The sequence below is a fragment of the Ursus americanus genome, chromosome 14, assembly GCF_024610735.1.
Source record: "Ursus americanus isolate L20-20 chromosome 14, mUrsAme1.1.p, whole genome shotgun sequence".
Classification (NCBI taxonomy): Eukaryota; Metazoa; Chordata; class Mammalia; order Carnivora; family Ursidae; genus Ursus; species Ursus americanus.
Window position 1 is genome coordinate 49,976,484 of NC_142140.1, and position 22,563 is coordinate 49,999,046.

General features: G+C 40.5%; 1 protein-coding gene across 2 annotated transcripts in view; it reads right to left on the reverse strand.

Moving 5' to 3' along the window:
* Nucleotides 1-2,165: 2,165 nt before the first annotated feature.
* The window catches only part of LOC123801747 (adhesion G protein-coupled receptor E2-like), a 46,526-nt gene continuing 26,128 nt past the window's right edge, over nucleotides 2,166-22,563 (reverse strand). For both annotated transcript variants that reach the window (XM_045811967.2, XM_045811965.2), the window contains exons 14-18: nucleotides 13,676-13,742; nucleotides 13,323-13,414; nucleotides 12,097-12,265; nucleotides 11,901-12,011; nucleotides 2,166-3,150 (exon numbers count right to left, since the gene is read on the reverse strand). In XM_045811967.2, coding sequence (XP_045667923.2) covers nucleotides 3,124-3,150; nucleotides 11,901-12,011; nucleotides 12,097-12,265; nucleotides 13,323-13,414; nucleotides 13,676-13,742 — 466 coding nt within the window. In that variant the 3' untranslated portion in view covers nucleotides 2,166-3,123. The remainder of the gene's footprint in view (nucleotides 3,151-11,900; nucleotides 12,012-12,096; nucleotides 12,266-13,322; nucleotides 13,415-13,675; nucleotides 13,743-22,563) is intronic.

Genomic DNA, 22,563 nt, shown 5'->3' on the forward strand with positions numbered 1-22,563 from the left:
ATCCATCCTCTTTCCCCTCTCTATGATGGCATTTACCCCTGATGCAGTATGGCTCCAAATCCCCGTTGCTTCCACTTTCTCCCCAGCCCCTTCCAAAAGCTTATTGTAACATACTTCTGGTGTCCGGATTCTATCTTCTCTACAAAGGTGCTAAATCCTGAATGAGTTCCTGTGTACTCATCCATACAATGGCTGTCAGATCCAGGAAAGGGGGCAACTGGTGATGGAAGCTCCTCACCACTGCCCCTCAAAGCAGAGACCTAAAGGGATAGATCTCTTCAACCTCCTATCTTAGCCCCTCTCTACCACCTGCTCTTTGATGGGTGTAGTATTGTACTGGAGCTCTGGTGTGAGAAGTGGAATCCCACTTCAGAGCCTTGCCTCATGGTGGTTTCTAACTTGATGACAGAATTCTGGAGAAAGGAGCTAGAAAACACCCATGTCCAATTGCCCTGATTAACCCTTGTCTTTCATTTTCCTACTAGAACTTAATATTTATTTTCTCACTTAACATTCAAAACTGTCTATGGATAGGGAAAATTAATAAGTATTAAATTGCAAATTGATAATATCAAATAGTAGGTAATCTTTATAATGAAAAATGAAAAATAAATATGATTATTTCAGATCCAGTAAGTGACCTGTGCTAGTTAAAGTCCTTGTCTAAGCATTGTAAAAATTTAAAAGCTATAATTTACACAAGTTACCTTATTTATACCTTAAAATGAATATTTGAAGTAGAATGGTACCACTTTAAATATGAGCAAATGGAAGCTCAGAAAGTTTAAGTTATATACTGTGAGTGACGTCTGAGTTCTTTAATTCCAATATCTAATCCTATCATCACTCTGCTATTCTCCTTCCCATTTGCAAATCTAATATATGTTGATCATTTATAACACACCAGTAACTATGCTGTGCTCTTTACATTTCTTAACTCTTAAAATTTCTCTTTGATTTACAGGTGAAAAACAGGTTCCGTGTGGTGTGAGATTGCCCATTTCATGTTAAAAAATCTTGACTTAAATCCCGGTCAGAAATGAAACTTTGTGCTTTTAACCACTATTCTACATCATTTATATATTTGTTTGTGAATAAAAATTTACCAAATGCAAAAAAAAAAAAAACACCTGACTCATAACAAAATAAATATAGTCATTCCTATTGTAGATAAGGAGACTAAATTTGGTAGACTTTAAAATTGAAGATATGGGGACAAATTCTAAGATCTGCCTCCCAAACCATAATCTAGGAATGCAGCCATCAGTTGACAATAGTGCTCCTTCCCACCTGCCCTCCCCAACCAAGGTTTGTTCCACATCTGCCATGTCCCCACAGGCACAGGGTCCCCTAGACCACAGTAGCTACTATACTGTATGTTCCCTTACTTCTGGATTCCCACCTTACAGATTGTCGTGGACTAAATGTTTGTGCACCGCTAACCAATACATATGTTGAATCCCTAACCCCCTCCCCACGTGATGGTATTTGGTGATGGGGTCTGTGGTAGATAATTAGAATTAGATGAGAGTGGAGCCCTCATGATGAGATTAGTGCCCTTGTAAGAAGAGACACGTGAGAGTTTGCCTTTTTTTCACTTTATACTTGAGAGGCGAGAGAAGGCCATGGGAGCACGCAGTGAGAAGGTGGTCAGGAAGAATGCTCTCACCAAAAACTGAACTCTGTCAAACCTAGATCATGGACTTCCCAGCCTCCAAAATTGGGAGAAAATTATCTCTTGTTTCAGCCCCCCAGTCTATGGTATTTTGTTATGGGAGTCTAAGCTAATACACAGGTCCTTGGGATTCCCAGACATGGGGATTGTGTCTGCCTTGTTCATTTTCATTTCTTTCAATTTAGCACCATGCCATAAAGAGTAAGCACTCATCAAATATTTGAAAACTGCTGAATAAATTGATATAGGATGAAGAGCTCCCTGGAACATTCTAGGGGGCAAATTACACCTGATGGGCCAAATCTGGCTCACCACCTGGTTTTGTACAGCCCACAAGGTAAGAATTGTCTTTACATTTTTAAACAGGTGAAAAAAATCAAAAGAAGAATGATATTTCATTTCATGTGAACATCACATGAAATTCAAATTCAGTATCCAAAAACAAAGTTTTATTAAAACACAGTAATGATCATTCATTTGTGAGTGTCTATAGCCCAGTTTTCATGCTACAATGGCAGAGTTGAATTGTTGCGATAGATTCTAGCCGTGATGGTTAATTTCATGTGTGTCAATTTGACTGGGCCACAGGATGCCAGATAGCTGGTTAAACGGGAATTCTGGGTGCATCTGTAAGGGTGTTTCCAAGAGAGATTAGCATGTGAGTTGGACTGGGTTAAAGAGAAGGCCCTTTCCAAGGTGGATGGGCATCATCCAGTCCCTTGAGGACCTGATAAAATAAAAATTGGAGGAAGATTGAATTAACCCAGCCTGATGGTTTGACTGGGACATCCATCTTCTTACCCTCAACACACACAGCTCTTAGGCCTTCAGACCCGGAATGGGTTCTGCACCATCAGCTCTTTGGTTCTCAGGCCTTCAAACTACACAACTGTCTTTCCTGGGTATCCACCCTTCAGACAGCAGACTGTGGGACTTAGCTCCATAATCATGTGAGCCAACACCTCATTATAAATTGCTTCATAAAACCGTGTGTGGGTGTGTGTATGTGTGTGTGTCCTTTTGGTTCTAATTCTCTGGACAACCATGACTAATACACTGGCTCACAAAGCCTAAAACATACTTATCATGATCTGAGTTTTCAAATTATCTGTATCATCATGTGAGGATGAAACAAGATGGTATCTGTGAAATGGATTATACTTCAATTGTTCAGCTATAGAGATGTAATTTATAGGAATTTTTCAACCTCTGAGTCAACTCTAGCTGCAAAAATCACTTTATTTCCCCCTTAAATCTCCGGGAAGACAAAACCTGTGTCTCTCTTGATCTCTGCCTTAGAACTAGTGAGAAATCAATATCTTTGAATGAATGAATAATTAAACCTACAGAAAACAGAACAAAGAAATTACAAAATCCAGACTGGTGTGAACATTTCCATTCTTGTGGATGTTGCTGGTAGGAAAATCCATTGAGTTGGGTTTTCCTGCTCATAGAGGTTCAGCATCTGGAAGAGACTTTGTAGGAAGGAGAGGCTTCAGAAAAAGATGTAACCCACAATGACCAAGAAATTGGGCCACATCTGGCCCTTTATATGTTGAAGGTTTTTTTTTATGATTTTTTATTATATTATGTTAGTCACCATACAGTACATCCCCGGTTTCCGATGTAAGGCTCGATGATTCATTAGTTGCGTATAACACCCAGTGCACCATGCAATACGTGCCCTCCTTCTACCCATCATCGGTCTATCCCATTCCCCCACCCCCTCCCCTCTGTAGCCCTCAGTTTGTTTCTCATAGTCCATAGTCTCTCATGTTTCATTCCCCCTTCTGATTACCCCCCCTTTCTTTATCCCTTTCTTCCCCTACCGATCATCCTAGTTCTTATGTTCCATAGATGAGAGAAATCATATGATAGTTGTCTTTCTCTACTTGACTTATTTCACTTAGCATTATCTCCTCCAGTGCTGTCCATGTTGTAGCAAATGTTGAGAACTCGTTCTTTCTGATTGCTGAGTAATATTCCATTGTATATATGGACCACAACTTCTTAATCCAGTCATCTGTTGCAGGGCATCTCGGCTCCTTCCACGATTTAGCTATTGTGGACATTGCTGCTATGAACATTGGGGTGCATATGGCCCTTCTCTTCACTACGTCTGTATCTTTGGGGTAAACACCCAGTAGTGCAATGGCTGGATCATAGGGTAGCTCCATTTTTAACTTTTTAAGGGACCTCCACACGGTTTTCCAGAGTGGCTGTACCAACTTGCATTCCCACCAACAATGTAGGAGGGATCCCCTTTCTCCACATCCTCTCCAACAATTGTTGTTTCTTGCCTTGTCTATTTTTGCCATTCTAACTGGCGTAAGGTGGTATCTCAGTGTGGTTTTGATTTGAATTTCCCTGATGGCTAAAGATTTTGAACATTTTTTCATGTGTCTGTTAGCCATTTGTATGTCTTCATTGGAAAAGTGTCTGTTCATATCTTCTGCCCATTTTTTGATTTGTTTATTTGTTTCTCGTGTATTGAGTTTGAGAAGTTCTTTGTAGATCTTGGATACCAGTCCTTTATCTGTAGTGTCATTTGCAAATATCTTCTCCCATTCCGTGGGCTGCCTCTTAGTTTTTCTGACTGTTTCCTTGGATGTGCAGAAACTTTTAATCTTGATGAAGTCCCATAAATTCATTTTATCTTTTGTTTCTCTTGCCTTTGGGGATGTGTCATGAAAAAGGTTGCTTTGGCCGATGTCGTAGAGGTTGCTGCCTATGTTCTCCTCTAGAATTTTGATAGATTCCTGTCTCACATCGAGGTCTTTCATCCATTTGGAGTTTATTTTTGTGTATGGTGTGAGATAGTGGTCAAGTTTCATTCTCTTGCATGTAGCTGTCCAAGTTTCCCAGCACCATTTATTGAAGAGACTGTCTTTTTCCCACCGGATGTTTTTTCCTGCTTTATCAAATATTAGTTGCCCAAAGAGCCGAGGGTCCATTTCTGGGCTCTCTATTCTAGTCCATTGGTCTATGTGTCTGTTTTTGTGCCAGTACCATGCTGTCTTTGTGATCACAGCTTTGTAGTACAGCTCGAAATCTGGCATTGTGATGCCCCCAGCTTTGTTTTTCCTTTTCAACAGTTCCTTGGAGATTCGGGGCCTTTTCTGTTTCCATACAAATTTAAGGACTGCTTGTTCCAGTTCTTTGAAAAATGTCCTTGGTATTTTGATCGGGATAGCATTGAAAGTGTAGATTGCTCTGGGTAGCATGGACATTTTAACTATGTTAATTCTTCCGATCCATGAGCATGGAATATCTTTCCATCTTTTTATGTCTTCCTCAATGTCTTTCAAGAGTGATTTATAGTTTCTAGAATAAAGGTCCTTTACGTCTCTGGTTAAGTTAATTCCAAGGTAACGTATGGTTTTTGGTGCTATTGTAAATGGGATGGATTCCCTAATTTCTCTTTCTTCATTCTCATTATTCGTGTACAGAAATGCAACTGATTTCTGAGCATTGATTTTGTATCCTGCCACGTTACTGAATTGCTCTATAACTTCTAATAGTTTGGGAGTGGCTTCTTTTGGGTTTTCCATATAGAGTATCATGTCATCTGCGAAGAGAGACATTTTGACTTCTTCTTTGCCAATTTGAATACCTTTGATCCCTTTTTGTCGTCTGATTGCTGTTGCAAGGACTTCTAGTACTATGTTGAATAATAGTGGCGAGAGTGGGCATCCTTGTCGTGTTCCTGATCTTAAGGGAAAGGCTTCCAGCTTTTCTCCATTGAGAATAATATTTGCAGTAGGCTTTTCATAGATGGCTTTTATGAGATTGAGAAATGTACCTTCTATTCCTACACTCTGAAGGGTTTTAATCAGGAAAGGATGCTGTATTTTGTCAAATGCTTTTTCGGCATCGATTGAGAGGATCATATGGTTCCTGAGTCTTTTCTTGTTGATATGATGTATCACGCTGATTGATTTGCGAATATTGAACCACGCTTGCATCCCAGGTATGAATCCCACTTGATCGTGATGGATAATCCTTTTAATGTACTGTTGGATTCTATTAGCAAGTATCTTGTTGAGGATTTTGGCGTCCATATTCATTAGGGAGATCGGTCTGTAATTCTCCTTTTTGATGGGGTCTTTGCCTGGTTTGGGGATCAAGGTAATATTGGCCTCATAGAATGAGTTTGGTAGCTTTCCTTCTGTTTCTATTTTTTGAAATAGCTTTAGGAGAATAGGTATTATTTCTTCTTTGAATGTTTGGTAGAATTCCCCAGGAAAACCGTCCAGGCCTGGAGTTTTGTTCTTTGGAAGGTTGTTTATCACTGACTCAATTTCTTCATAATTAATTGGCCTGTTTAAGGAATCAATTTCTTCCGGTTTCAATCTTGGTAGTTTATAGGTTTCCAGGAAGGATTCCATCTCTTCCAGATTGCTTAGTTTATTGGCATATAGCTGTTGATAAAAATTTCTAATAATCCTTCCAATTTCAATGGTGCTCGTCGTGACCTCTCCTTTTTCATTCATAATTTTAATAATCTGGGTCCTTTCTCTTTTCTTTTGGATAAGTCTTGCCAGTGGTCTGTCAATTTTATTGATTCTCTCCAAGAACCAGCTTCTAGTCCTGTTGATCTGCTCTACTGTACTTCTGGTTTCTGCTTGATTGATTTCAGCTCTAATTTTGATCAACTCCTTCCTCGTGCGTGGATTAGGCCTGTCCCTCTGTTGCTGTTCCAGCTTCTTGAGGTGAGAATATAAAAACTGCATTTTAGATTTTTCTGTTCTTTTGAGTGAGGCTTGGATGGCTATGTATTTCCCCCTTAGGACTGCCTTTGCAGTATCCCATAGGTTTTGGACTGTTGTATTTTCATTCTCATTGGTCTCCATAAATTGTTTAATTTGATTTTTGATTTCCTGGTTTATCGAGTCATTCCTGAGCAGGATGGTTCTTAGTCTCCAAGTGTTTGAGTTTCTTCCAAATTTTTCCTTGTGGTTGAGTTCCATTTTCAGAGCATTGTGGTCTGAGAATATGCAGGGGATAATTTCAATCTTTTGGTATCGGCTGAGACCTGTTTTGTGTCCCAGAACATGGTCTATTCTTGAAAATGTTCCATGGGCATTAGAATAGAATGAGTATTCTTTGGTTCTGGGGTGTAGTGTTCTATATATATCTAAGAGGTCCAACTCGTCGAGTATGGCATTCAAAGCCTTTGATTCTTTGCTTAGTTTTTGCCAGGGTGTTCTGTCTATTTCTGAGAGTGGAGTGTTGAGGTCCCCTACTATTAATGTATTTTTATCTATATGTCTCTTTATTCTGGTTAAGAGTTGGCTTGTGTATCTTGCTGCTCCCCTGTTGGGGGCATATATATTTATAATTGTCATATCCACTTGTTGAATACTTCCCTTAAGAATAATATAGTGCCCTTCTATGTCTCTAACTATAGTCTGTAGTTTAAAATCCAATTTATCTGATATGAGAATTGCTACCCCAGCTTTCTTTTGAGGTCCATTTGTGTGAAAGATGGTACTCCATCCCCTTACTCTCAGTCTGAATGCATCTTTGGGTTCGAAATGAGTCTCTTGTAGACAGCAAATGGATGGGTCATTTCTTTTTATCCAATCTGCAACCCTGTGGCGTTTTATCGGATGGTTCAAACCATTTACATTAAGACTGATTACTGAGAGATATGATTTTAATGTTGCCATGTTGCCAGTAAAGTCTTTGTTTGTGTTGGCTGTGACTTTCTGTTCTGTATCACTCTTGGGGCCTTTTTACTTTTATAGAACCCCCCGTAATATCTCCTGTAGGGCTGGTTTCGTGGTTACAAAATTGGTTAGTGACTGTCGATTCTGAAATGTCTTTATTTCTCCATCAATTCTGAATGACAGCCTTGCTGGATAAAGGATCCTTGGCTGCATGTTTTTCTCTGAAAGAGCTTTAAATATGCTCCCCCAACCCTTTCTCTCATTCCAGGTCTGTGTAGACAGGTCTGATGTAATTCTGATGCTTTTGCCTTGGTACGCGAGAAATTTCTTTGCCCTGGCCGCTTTCAATACTGTATCCTTGGATCTAATATTGGCGAAATGCACTATGACGTGACGTGGCGTAGGTTTGTTGTGGTTGAGCTTGGGAGGGGTCCTCTCTGCCTCTTGGACACGAATGTTTGTTTCCCTTGCTAGATTAGGGAAATTTTCAGCTACAATTTGTTCAAATATCTCTTCTAGACCTCTGTTTTTCTCCACCCCCTCAGGGATGCCGATGATTCTAACATTGGATCGTTTCATTGAGTCAGTAATCTCCCGTAACCTACATTCGTGGGCATGGATTTTTTTAAGACCATCTTCTATTTTCATTTTTTCCTCTATTAACCCATCCTCCAATTCACTAACCCGTTCCTCTGCTTCTGCGACCCTGGCCGTCAGAGCCTCTAGTGTTGCCTGCATTTGGCTCATAGAATTTTTAATTTCTGTCAGATTCGCTCTCATTTCTGTCCTTAGGGATTCTATATTCTCAGTAACCTTTTCGTTAATAGTTTTTTCAATTCTACTCATCATTTTGACCATTGTTACTCTGAATTCCATTTCTGATAATTTGGTTACATCAATATCCATTATTTCTGTGGCAGAGGCCACAGACTCACTGTCTTTTCTTTGCTGGGGGGGGCTTCTCCTTCTTGTCATTCTGATGAAGAGAGGTTGCGGGGGTTTCCAGAGCCCAAATTATTGACTGGGTCCCAGGCCGTGCCCCTTGTTTTATAGGGATCTTAGGGATGTGGGCTTCTTCTTTAAAGATTTTATTTATTTATTTATTTATGTGGCAGCCAACCAGCGAGAGAGGGAACAGAAGCAGGGGAGTGGGAGAGGAAGAAGCAGGCTCCCAGCGGAGGAGCCCGATGAGGGACTCCTTTCCGGAATGCCGGGATCACGCCCTAAGCCGAAGACAGGCGCTCAATGACTGCGCCACCCAGGCGCCCGGGTTGTGGTCTTCTTGATTTTTCAGCCTGCCTTCTGGGGGAGGGGCCTGCCGTGCCGATACTCAGGCAGCCCTGTTTGGGTAGAGTCTCGGTGTCCCCTGCGAGGGGGATGGGGATGGGCACTCCCTGAGCCAGTATTTCCAGGCTTTTGTTCTCTGGCGGCTTTCCCTGGCGGTTTGCTGTGCCTCTTCTGAGAGAGCAGCAGTGGCCAAATTTCAGCCTCTGTCACAGAACAGAAGGATTGCAGCCCGTTCTCTACTAATGTTCTGGCCACTTTAACTCTGTTTCTATTGGTGCTGCTCAACCCTGCAGCGTCCCGGGATGTGCACCCCACACCCGGCGTCCCAGCCCTCACTTCCAGGCCCGGCGCGTCTCTGTCCTTTGTGTTTCTAATGCCGCCAGCCGCCAGCCGCCCCACGCGCGCTTTCGGATCTCCCGGTCTCAGTCTGGATCCAGTGAGCGCACCGGGATTCTGGTGTTCCGCGAGATGCCTGGTGGCGCGCGCACCCGGCTCAAGATCTCAGTCTGCTGTTTTGCGGGTGCTGTCCGCGAGCCCTGCCCGCTCTCCCGTGCAAGTGGCTACCGCTTCCCGGCACCCGAACGCAGTGGCTCCCTCCCCCTTCCATTTATCTTCCGATATCTGTGCACAGTTTCATGGCTCCCTGCTTCGTACCTCAATACTCAGCGCTGGAGATGTTCATTTGTAGAGATCCAGATGCGTCTTCCTGGATCTCAGGCTGGTTTCTGTGGTTGTTTAGGCTGGTCTGGTACCTATCCAGCTCGACTCGGAGGACCGGCTGAAAACGGTGTCTCCTACTCCTCCGCCATCTTAACTCCCTCGAATTTATGTTGAAGTTTTCTGAGCACAATGAAGGACACAGAAAAATTCCGGATTCTGCAGATCTTGAGTGTCAAACGTGACTCACTTCTTTCACATTGTTGACATGGTGAATTTCTTGAAATGCACACAACAAAGTCTTGTTTACCCTCTCAATGGCTCAGAGAATAACAGTTCCAATTTTCCATGGTATAAAAGGACATAGTTAAAATGTCTATGCTACTCAGAGCAATCTACACTTTCAATGCCATCCTGATCAAAATACCAATGACATTTTTCAAAGAACTGGAACAAACAGTCCTTCAATTTGTGTGGAACTGGAAAAGGCCACGGATCACCAAAGAATTGTTGAAAAGGAAAAACAAAGCTGGGGGCATCACAATGCCAGATTTCAAGCTGTACTACAAAGCTGTGATCACAAAGACAGCATGGTACTGGCACAAAAACAGACACATAGACCAACGGAACAGAATAGAGAACCCAGAAATGGACCCTCGGCTCTTTGGGCAACTAATCTTTGACAAAACAGGAAAAAACATCCAGTGGAAAAAAGATAGTCTCTTCAATAAATGGTGCTGGGGAAATTGGACAGTTACATGCGAAAGAATGAAATTTGACCACTCACACCGTACACAAAGATAAACTCCAAATGGATGAAAGACCTCGATGTGAGACAGGAGTCCATCAAAATCCTAGAGGAGAACATAGGCTGCGACCTCTTTGATACCGGCCACAGCAACCTTTTTCGTGACACATCTCCAAAGGCAAGAGAAACAAAAGATAAAATGAACTTGTGGGACTTCATCAAGATAAAAAGCTTCTGCACAGCCAAGGAAACAGTCAAAAAAACTAAGAGGCAGCCCACGGAATGGGAGAAGATATTTGCAAATGACACTACAGATAAAAGACTGGTACCCAAGATCTACAAAGAACTTCTCAAACTCTATACACGGGAGTCAAATAATCAAACCAAAAAATGGGCAGAAGAAGTAATGAATCATGGAACTTTACATCAAAAACTAGGGATGTACTGTATGGTGACTAACATAATATAATAAAAAATATTATTTAAAAAATGGGGAGAAGATATGAACAGACACTTTTCCAATGAAGACATACAAATGGCTAACAGACACCTGAAAAAATGTTCAAAATCTTTAGCCATCAGGGAAATTCAAATCAAAACCACACTGAGATACCACCTTACACCAGTTAGAATGGCAAAAATTGACAAGGCAAGAAACAACAAATGTTGGAGAGGATGTGGAGAAAGGGGAACCCTCTTACACTGTTGGTGGGAATGCAAGTTGGTACAGCCACTCTGGAAAACAGTGTGGAGGTCCCTTAAAAAGTTAAAAATTGAGCTACCCTATGATCCAGCCATTGCACTACTGGGTATTTACCCCAAAGATACAGACATAGTGAAGAGAAGGGCCATATGCACCCCAATGTGCATAGCAGCATTGTCCACAATAGCTAAATCGTGGAAGGAACCAAGATGCCCTTCAACAGATGACTGGATTAAGAAGTTGTGGTCCATATATACAATGGAATATTACTCAGCCATCAAAAAGAACGATTACAGAACATTTGCAGCAACATGGACGGGACTGGGGGAGATGATGCTAAGTGAAATAAGTCAATCAGAGGAAGACAATTATCATATGGTTTCACTCATTTATAGAACATAAGAAGTAGGAAGATTGGTAGGAGAAGAACGGGAAGAAGGAAGGGGGGGTAAACAGAAAGGGGGATGAACCATGAGACTATGGACTCTGAGAAACAAACTGAGGGCTTCAGAGGGGAGGAGGGTAGGGAAATGGGATAGGCCGGTGATGGGTATTAAGGAGGGCACGTATTGCATGGTGCACTGGGTGTTATACGCAAGTAATGAATCATGGAACATTACATCAAAAACTTGAGATGTACTATATAGTGACTAATATGATATAATAAAAAATTATTATTAAATATATATATATATATTTGTAGTAATTCTTCAAATTGGGATTATGGGAAGAGAATATGGAGTTGAAGGCCCTTCCTACATCTCAGTCTTTCCAAGATTCGATTTTTTAATCTTCAAAGTAGAAGGAGTCATAACACCTATATCTCAGGAGTGCCTGGGTGGCTCAGTCAGTCAAGTGTCTGCCTTCAGCTTGGGTAGTGATTCCAAGGTCCTGGGATCGAGCCCTGCATGGGGCTTTCTGCTTGGCGGGGAGCCTCCTTCTCCCTCTCCCTCTGCCTCTCCCCACCCCACTCATGCTCTCCCTCTCTCCCTCACTCTCCCTCAGATAAATAAATAAAATCTTAACCAAAAAAAAGCAAAGCAAGTGTGAGCCACCCTGGGGCATCATCTGCTACACACTACAGTTGTTCAGCATGATAAGCATATGGTACTCAAGCGATCGCTTAGTGAGTGCTCCGAGAGCAATGCCTGATCTTACCATGCTGGGTTGGGAGGTATCAGACGTGACCTTGCTGGACAGTGTGTATTTCTCAGACTTGGCTCTTGTTTTCCTGATCACTTTGAACCATTTCCCATATTGCTCCCGCACCTGCAGAGGAAATGTATGTTCTGGATCAGCTCACTGAGGGTAGTGAGGACAGGAAGGGTCCTGGGTGGGAGCTGGGCAGGGGTACCTGCTGGCTGAGGAGGCAGTACACCAGGAAGAGGAAGACGCCCTGCAGGCTGTTGACGATGGTGAAGAGGTAAGCCATGACGAGGGCAGCTGGGCCCACCTGCAGGACGCCCAGGCACCACGTGCAGCCCAGGATGAAGAGCTGAGCTGTGGCTTTAAATGTCAGCATCCTGGGTGGGAGGAGAAAGGAGGCTCATGACGCACCCGGGGCAACACAATGACAACCATTCTCCTCTCTACCCTATGGATTCTCCTTCCTTCCCCTGTTGGTGATGAGTTCTCAGACTGAATTGTGATCAGCTTTGATCTTTACTGCCTATGATCCCCTAGAGAAAAAATGTCACTAGAGACCAGGGTAAAGTTTTGGTTCATATCAAGGAGGATAGGGATACTTCATAATGTAAGTTTCAAAAACGTATGACGCTCCATGGAGACCCTGAATTTCATTCATCCAACATTAAAGAGGAGGAATTTTGCATCAGTCTCTGAGGTGGGACCTGGGCATTAAAAATAACAAAGCAAGATTTCTATTTTCATTTGGAAAGGATAATAGGGACATGGAAGAAATAGCAAACATTTGCACAAATTTGCTGGAGCACAGGACTGCCCAAGCCTCCCAGAAGATTTGACATTGACTACAATTTTCTCCACAGAAAGGAATGGAAGAGGGGTCAGAAGGAGCCTGAACTGAGGGTGGTGTGTGGAAGTGTAGGCTGGGTTGTGAAAACAATCACAGGTTTTTCTAACTGCTTCATGGGAACATAAATGTTCTCTGCACATTTGTCATAGGATTGATGGCAAGAGTCCAAAGAATGTTTATTAACCAATGCCATTTCTTCCTGTTGCTGAGAGAGTTACAAACTGGGGTTAGAAATAGAACAGAGGCACTTGGGTGGCTCAGTCACTTAACATCTGAATCTTGATTTCAGCTCAGTGTCATGGGACTGCTTAAGATTCTCTCCTTCCCTCTCCTTCTGCCCTCCCCTTCCCCACCCTCTCTCTCTCTCTCTCTCTCTCTCTCTCTCTCTCTGAGGAAAAAAAATAGAACATTTTGGCCAGGGTGTCAGCAGCACACCACTGAATCTGAGCCAGCTGCCATAGAAGGATAGCTGCACCTCTCTACTCTAGGCCCCCTCAGCAGACCCCAAAAAGAAGCATCAGGGTCACATGGCTTTGTCCTTAGAACCACACATGTCTGTAGGGTTGTCACTCTCTTCTCCATCTTACCTTGTGTTCTGGAGGGTGGATACATCACTATTGAGGGATGACAGTTTGCTTTTCAAAATCCAGAGGGTCATGAGAACAAAAGCTAAATTGACCTTCAAGAAACCACAGAAGGTTTATTGAATAAAATTTCAATCTGTGATCTGTATCCTGACCTGTCCAACATCAATTCCACATTTAAGTTGTTTCCATATTGAGCAACAGTGTTAGAGTTTGTAGTTTTAGGAGCAATCTTAGAAAACCAAACAATGCCCTGACAATCCAGGGACACGCCTGCCCCTGTCACCCCCTTTAAAATTCTGCTCTTCTAATGACCCCCAGCTAAGCATCAAGGATGCTGTGATGTCATTACTCACAGAGAAGATGACACAGATTGGTCCAAGGAAGCTCCATAGAAATCCCTCATCTGGGTGGAGCCAGCAGCTGAGCAAGAGAGAGAATAAAAAATGCATTGGTCCTTAGGAATACAGAACTATTATATAAATTCATTCATTCGTTCTTCAACAATTTTAAGTGACTCTTTTTTTTATTATGTTCAGTTAGCTAGCATATAGTATATCATAAGTTTTTGATGTAGTGTTCAACGATTCATTAGTTGCATATAACACCCAGTGCTCATCCCAACACATGCACTCCTTAATACCCATCACCTGGTTACCCTACCCCCCACCCCCCCTTCTTTCTGTAACCCTATTTGTTTTCCAGAGTCCAGAGTCTCTCATGATTTGTCTCCCTCTCTGATTTCTTCCCATTCCATTTTCCCTCCCTTTCCCTGTGGTCCTCTGCTCTATCCCTTATGTTCCACATATGAGTGAAACTGTATGATAATCGTCTTTCTCTACCTGACTTATTTCACTTAGCATAATCCCCCCCAATTCCATCCATGTCAATGCAAATCTTTTGTGACAGGCTCTGTGGTTGCCTCTGAAGATACAGTGGTAAAGAAAGTAAACATAGTCTTAAAACCCACAAATCTCACGTGGAGTATGAGACACACGATTAGACATACTATAACAATAAAACAAAAATGTGACGCTATGAGATGTATCATTGAATGTCAATGCTTAGTTTGGAGTCTCAGGGATTAGGATGGGTAAGGAAGATTCTCTAAGGAAACTATATTTTTAGCTGAGATATTAACAGTGAAGGATGTTACGAGATAAACAGTGTGGAAGCAAAGAAGCCCACAAACATGTTAACAGATTTTGAGAGTCCTGTGAACCTAACATGGTTTCAAGGGCCTTTCTTGCACAGTTCAATTGAATTTTTTTCCATTGGCTGCCAAAGCCATCAACTTAGTTTTATGGGGGAGGGGAGGCTTAGCCTTTTATTTGTATTTTATTTTATTTTTATTTATTATGTTCAGTTTTTCATGGCTTTATTGAGATTTATTTTATAGACCATAAAATTCACCCATTTAAACTATACAGTTCAGTGATCTTTAGAATATTCACAAAGTTGTGCAACCAGCACCAACATCTAACTTTTGGACATTTTCAACTCCTCTAAGAGAAATTTCATTTACATTAGCAGTCACGTGCTCCCACCTCCACACACTCCAGTCCCCACCCACCCCCCAGGGCACCATTACTCTGCTTTCTCACTTGATGGATTTGTCTATTCTGAATATTTTACATAAGTGGTATCATGAGATATGTGGTCTTTCATGACTGGATTCTTTCATTTAGCATCATGCTTTCAAAGTTCATCCACACTGTAGCACATTTTTATGGATGAGCAATATTCCTTAGTCTTATTTTTTATTATGTTCAATTAGCCGTGGCAAAATAATATTCTGCTGGATGCATATGTTACATTTTGTTTATCCATTCACCAATTGATGGGCATTCCAGTTGCTTCCAATATTGAATACTGCTGCTATGAGGATTCATATACAAGTTTCTGTCTGAACATATGTTTCCTTTTGTTTGGGGTATATACCTAGCATATGGTAGCTGTATATTGAACTTTGTGAAAAACCGTTAAACCACGTTCCCAAATGGTTGCACCGTTTTACATTCCAACCAGCAATGTATGAGTGCTCCAAATTTCCCATATCCTTCCAAGCAGTTTTTACTGCCAGTCTTTTTTAATCATCTCCACTAATGGGTATACAGTAATATCTCACTGGTGGTTTTTGACTTGCATTTTCCTAATGACTAAGGTTGCTGAGCATCTTTTCATGTGCTAATTGGTCATTCACATATCTTCTTTGGGGAAATGTCTATTAAAATATTTTGTCCATTTTTTCAGCTTTTTATTTTCTTTAATTAATCTCTACACCCCACATGGGGCTCAAACTCATGACCCTGAAATAAAGAGTCACATGCTCTTCCAACTGATTAATTAAATTGAGTTATTTGTCTTTTGTTGTTAAGTTATTCGATTTAATTTTCACAACAGCACAAATCAGAGGTTCTCTTATGATCACACATTGGTAACTAATGCATAGAGAGCTTAGGTCTATGACTGAAGGTTTTACTGATACACAGTGACAGAATTCACTTTTGATTCTTAATTAGGATAAAGGAGAGAATGAGCAGGGCATTTCAGAACAATAGAGAGTGTGGAAGACCATTTCAGGACAACTGAAATATAGACTAAGAAGAACGTAAGCAAGAGAGAACTGAAGTGTCCAAGAAAGACACCCGGGAAGAGCTCGGTTGATGTAGGTGAGCATAAGCTGTAGCAGCATGTTGTGGTTAGGCGTGCACGTCCTGGGAACTGACCTCCTGAATGGAGGAGTAAGGACCTTGGTGAACTTGCTCTCCTTCTAAAACAATAAAAATACATACAGGACAATGAAAACCAACCATTTCAAAACTCTGGCTGTTACCCAAAACCGCAGAACAAATTGAAAATAGTCTATCCAAGAGAAATTACTACACCTCACTAAGACTAGAGAGAAAGGAGGCTGGGATGGTTAACATGGAGCTTGGTGGTGTCGCAGCCAAAAGTTGAGAGCACTGAAGACAATGGAGAGATCTGACTATTTTTGGAGCTCCACTAAAAGCATCATCATCACCCCCAGAACACAGCCAATATTTTTTTTGTAACCCTGTAGTTCCCTAACTCTTTATTCTCTAAATTTGGTGACTATTTCATTTGACTGAGAACTCATGGGGGAGAGGGGAGCCTATGCTAGGGCGTTACCAATACAATAGCCAACTACTGCCTATGATTTCAAGTGGGATCAACAAGAACTTGTCCAGCAATTTAAAAGGAAATACTGGAGAACCAAAAGACCATAACAAATTTTGAAAACCTCTGAAACATTCCTCTAAGTCTAAGGATGCACACGGATAATGCCTCACTCAAAAAAGGCATGGGATGCACCCCAGTGTTTATAGCAGCAATGTCCACAACAGCAAAAAAAATATAGGAAGAGCCCAATGTCCATAGACAAATGAATGGATAAAAAGATAGGCAAAGCATTAAGAAAATCTTCTGATCAAGCATTGGGTGGCCATTAAATTATACTGACCCAGATGTGACCAACACCCTACAAGGATCACATACTGCAAGGAATGAACAATTTACAGAATTAGTCCAGGAAAGTCACTAAACAAACAAACAAACAAAACACCACAAACCAGAAACTGCAACATATCTTCGATGGTGGAGGAACATTATAACAGAAGTGTTACAATATATTATCTAAAATATTGAGTTTTAACCAAAAATTTATGATATATCCAAAAAAACAGGAAAATGTGCAACATACAAAGGAAAAAAAATCAGTCAAAAGAAAATATCTCTAAGGAACCACAGATTTCAAACTTTGTAGATAAAGTCTTTTAATCAGATATTATAAATACATTAAAAATACTAAAGCATGTCTAAAAATTAAAGAAAAAACAACTACAGTGTTGTTGAATATGGATATGGATAAAGCAATCGATATGTATGGAACCAGATAGAAATTCTAGAGTTAAAAAATTCAATAACTGAAGTGAAAAATTCACCAGAAGGGCTCAACAACAGATTGGAGCTGGTAAAAGAAAAAAAGTAATAAATTTGAATACAGGTCAATGGAAGTTATTCACTGAGGAACAGAAAGAAAATAGAGTGAAGAAAAATGAACAGAACCTCAGAGATTTGTGGCACAGGACCAAGCCATCAATATACACGTAATTGGAGTCCCAGAAGAAGACGAAGCTAGAGGGCAGAAAAATACTTGAAGAATGAAGAGCTAAAAACTCCCCAAATTTGAATAAAAATATCAATCTATACATCCAAGAAGCTCAATGAAGTACAACTGGAATAAACTCAAAGAGATCCACACTGAAACACATCACAGACCTACTGACAAAGGACAAAGACAAAATCTTTAAAGTGGCAAGAGAAAATTGATTTTTCGTGTACAAGAGATCCTCAATGAGATTAACAAGAGACTTCTTGTCTGAGATCATGGAGGTCAAAAAGCAGTGGAATAACATCTTCAGTGTCAAAAAAAAAATGATGGTTCACAGGGACTTCCATATCCAGCTAAATTCTCCTTGAAAAGTGAAGAAATTTAGGCAATTTAAGATAAACAAAAATAAGATAATTCTTGCTTGTTGAACTGTCCTAGAAGAAATACAAAATGAGTCCTTCAGCTTGATAAGAAAGGACACTAGGCAGTAACTTGAATCCAAACAAAGAAATAAAGAGCACCAGTAAAAGTAACTAGGTAGGTATTAGGAAAGACACTGTAAGTGTATTTTTGCTTGTAACTCTTTGGTTCTCCTGTTTTAAAAGATAATTGCACAGGGGCGCCTGGGTGGCACAGTTGGTTAAGCATCCAACCCTTGATTACCGTTCAGGTCATGATCTCAGTGTCACGAGATCAAGCCCCAGAAACTGTGGAGCCTGCCTATGATTCTCTCTCTCTTTCCTTCTGCCCCTCCCTACCCCCACTTGCTCTCACTTTCTCTCTCTCTAAAAACAAAAACAAAAAAGATCACTGCACAGAATAATACTTATAAAACTGTATCATTGGGCTTATAAAGTGCAAAGACATAATTTTTATGACAGCAGTAATATAAAGGAGGAGGAAAGGAATGTTGGAATATTAGGTTGCATGATGGCTTTAGATATCACATCCAAAGATTAGCAGCAAAAGAAAAAATAAACTGGACTTCATCAAAATTAAAAACTTTTTCTGTTTTAAATGACCTATCAAGAAAGTGAAAAGACGTGGATTGGCAGAAAATATTTGCAGATCACATATCGAAGAGGCCCTAGCATCCAGAACATATTAAGAACTCAAAACCTCAACAATAAAAAGACAAATAATCCAATTTTTAAAATGGGCAGAAGACCTGGAAAAGCATTTCTCCAAAGAAGATAAGCAGATGGTCAATAAACATGGGAAAGCTTCAGCATCACTAGTTAGTAGGGATTGAAGTCTAAACCACAATGAGATATCACTTCAAACTCACACAAAAGGCTAACATTCAAAATGTAGAAAATTGAGTGTTAATGATGTGAAGAAATTATATATATATATATTTGTTCGTGGGAATCTAAATCTATATATATATCTTATATATATATCTTATATATATATAGATATCTAAATCTATATATATATATATAATGATGTGGAGAAATTATATATATATATATATATAAAATTGCTCGTGGGAATCTAAAATGGTGCAGACACTTGGGAAAATGCACGGCAGTTTGTCTAAATGCTAAATGTAGATGTGCGACGTGATCCGGCAATCCCACAAATGGATATATAACTAAAGCAATGAAAATATATGTTCACACAAAAACTTACACGTGTTTAGTTGTGGCAGCATCATTCATAATGGCAAAAACTGAAAACAATCTAAGAGCCCATCAAATGAAAGATACGTGAAACACAGTATCTGTATAATGGAATATTATTTCCAAAACCATAGCACCACCGGGAGCAATTAACAACAAGGAATGAAGTCATGAAGTCACCATACTTGCAACGACCATGTGGGTCAGCCCTGAAAGCATCCTACAAAGGGGAAGAACGCAGTCACAAGAGACCACATGTATGATTTCATTTACCTCAAATATCCAGAACAGGCAGAGCCACAGAGAGAGAGGGTAGATTAATGGTGGCCGGGGCGGGGGTGGAGGAGGGTAGCAGGAATGAGGAGGGAATGCTGTGCACAAGAGGAACGTGTTCTACATGAAAAAATGTTCAAAATCATTAGCCATCAGGGAAATTCAAATCAAAACCACACCAAGATACCACCTTACACCAGTTGGAATGGCAAAAATTAACAAGGCAGGAAACAGCAATTGCTGGAGAGGATGTGGAGAAAGGGGATCCCTCCTACATTGTTGGTGGGAATGCAAGTTGGTACAGCCACTCTGGAAAACAGTGGTTTTCCCTTAAAAAAGTTAAACCCTTAAAAAGTTAAAAATTGAGCTACCCTATGACCCAGCCATTGCACTAGTGGGTATTTACCCCAAAGATACAGACATAGTGAAGAGAAGGGCCATGTGCACCCCAATGTTCATAGCAGCATTGTCCACAATAGCTAAATTGTGGAAGGAGCCGAGATGCCCTTCAACAGATGACTGGATTAAGAAGTTGTGGTCCATCTTAGATATATATAGAACACTATACCCCAGAACCAAAGAATACTCATTCTATTCTAATGCCCATGGAACATTCTCAAGAATAGACCATGTTCTGGGACACAAAACAGGTCTCAGCCAATACCAAAAGATTGAAATTATCCCCTGCATACTCTCAGACCACAACGCTCTGAAATTGGAACTCAACCACAAGGAAAAATTTGGAAGAAACTCAAACACTTGGAGACTAAGAACCATCCTGCTCAGGAATGACTCGATAAACCAGGAAATCAAAAATCAAATTAAACAATTTATGGAGACCAATGAGAATGAAAATACAACAGTCCAAAACCTATGGGATACTGCAAAGGCAGTCCTAAGGGGGAAATACAGAGCCATCCAAGCCTCACTCAAAAGAATAGAAAAATCTAAAATGCAGTTTTTATATTCTCACCTCAAGAAGCTGGAACAGCAACAGAGGGACAGGCCTAATCCACGCACGAGGAAGCAGTTGATCAAAATTAGAGCTGAAATCAATCAAGCAGAAACCAGAAGTACAGTAGAGCAGATCAACAGGACTAGAAGCTGGTTCTTGGAGAGAATCAATAAAATTGACAGACCACTGGCAAGACTTATCCAAAAGAAAAGAGAAAGGACCCAGATTATTAAAATTATGAATGAACAAGGAGAGGTCACAACGAACACCATGGAAATTGGAAGGATTATTAGAAATTTTTATCAACAGCTATATGCCAATAAACTAAGCAATCTGGAAGAGATGGAATCCTTCCTGGAAACCTATAAACTACCAAGATTGAAACCGGAAGAAATTGATTCCTTAAACAGGCCAATTAATTATGAAGAAATTGAGTCAGTGATAAACAACCTTCCAAATAACAAAACTCCAGGCCCGGACGGTTTTCCTGGGGAATTCTACCAAACATTCAAAGAAGAAATAATACCTATTCTCCTAAAGCTATTTCAAAAAATAGAAACAGAAGGAAAGCTACCAAACTCATTCTATGAGGCCAATATTACCTTGATCCCCAAACCAGGCAAAGACCCCCTCAAAAAGGAGAATTACAGACCGATTTCCCTAATGAATATGGACGCCAAAATCCTCAACAAGATACTTGCTAATAGAATCCAACAGTTCATTAAAAGGATTATCCACCACGATCAAGTGGGATTCATACCTGGGATGCAAGCGTGGTTCAGTATTTGCAAATCAATCAGCATGATACATCATATCAACAAGAAAAGACTCAAGAACCATATGATCCTCTCAATCGATGCCGAAAAAGCATTTGACAAAATACAGCATCCTTTCCTGATTAAAACGCTTCAGAGTGTAGGAATAGAAGGTACATTTCTCAATCTCATAAAAGCCATCTATGAAAAGCCTACTGCAAATATTATTCTCAATGGGGAAAAGCTGGAAGCCTTTCCCTTAAGATCAGGAACACGACAAGGATGCCCACTCTCGCCACTATTATTCAACATAGTACTAGAAGTCCTTGCAACAGCAATCAGACAACAAAAAGGGATCAAAGGTATTCAAATCGGCAAAGAAGAAGTCAAAATGTCTCTCTTCGCAGATGACATGATACTCTATATGGAAAACCCAAAAGAAGCCACTCCCAAACTATTAGAAGTTATAGAGCAATTCAGTAACGTGGCGGGATACAAAATCAATGCTCAGAAATCAGTTGCATTTCTGTACACGAATAACGAGAACGAAGAAAGAGAAATTAGGGAATCCATCCCATTTACAATAGCACCAAAAACCATAGGTTACCTTGGAATTAACTTAACCAGAGACGTAAAGGACCTTTATTCTAGAAACTATAAATCACTCTTAAAAGACATTGAGGAAGACATAAAAAGATGGAAAGATATTCGTTGCTCATGGATCGGAAGAATTAACATAGTTAAAATGTCCATGCTACCCAGAGCAATCTACACTTTCAATGCTATCCCGATCAAAATACCAAGGACATTTTTCAAAGAACTGGAACAAATAGTCCTTAAATTTGTATGGAACCAGAAAAGACCCCAAATCTCCAAGGAACTGTTGAAAAGGAAAAACAAAGCTGGGGGCATCACAATGCCGGATTTCGAGCTGTACTACAAAACTGTGATCACAAAGACAGCATGGTACTGGCACAAAAACAGACACATAGACCAATGGAACAGAATAGAGAGCCCAGAAATGGACCCTCAGCTCTTTGGGCAACTAATATTTGATAAAGCAGGAAAAAACATCCGGTGGGAAAAAGACAGTCTCTTCAATAAATGGTGCTGGGAAAATTGGACAGCCTCATGCAAAAGAATGAAACTTGACCACTATCTCACACCATACACAAAAATAAACTCCAAATGGATGAAAGACCTCGATGTGAGACAGGAATCCATCAAAATTCTAGAGGAGAACATAGGCAGCAACCTCTACGACATCGGCCAAAGCAACCTTTTTCATGATACATCCCCAAAGGCAAGAGAAACAAAAGATAAAATGAATTTATGGGACTTCATCAAGATTAAAAGTTTCTGCACAGCCAAGGAAACAGTCAGAAAAACTAAGAGGCAGCCCACGGAATGGGAGAAGATATTTGCAAATGACACTACAGATAAAGGACTGGTATCCAAGATCTACAAAGAACTTCTCAAACTCAATACACGAGAAACAAAT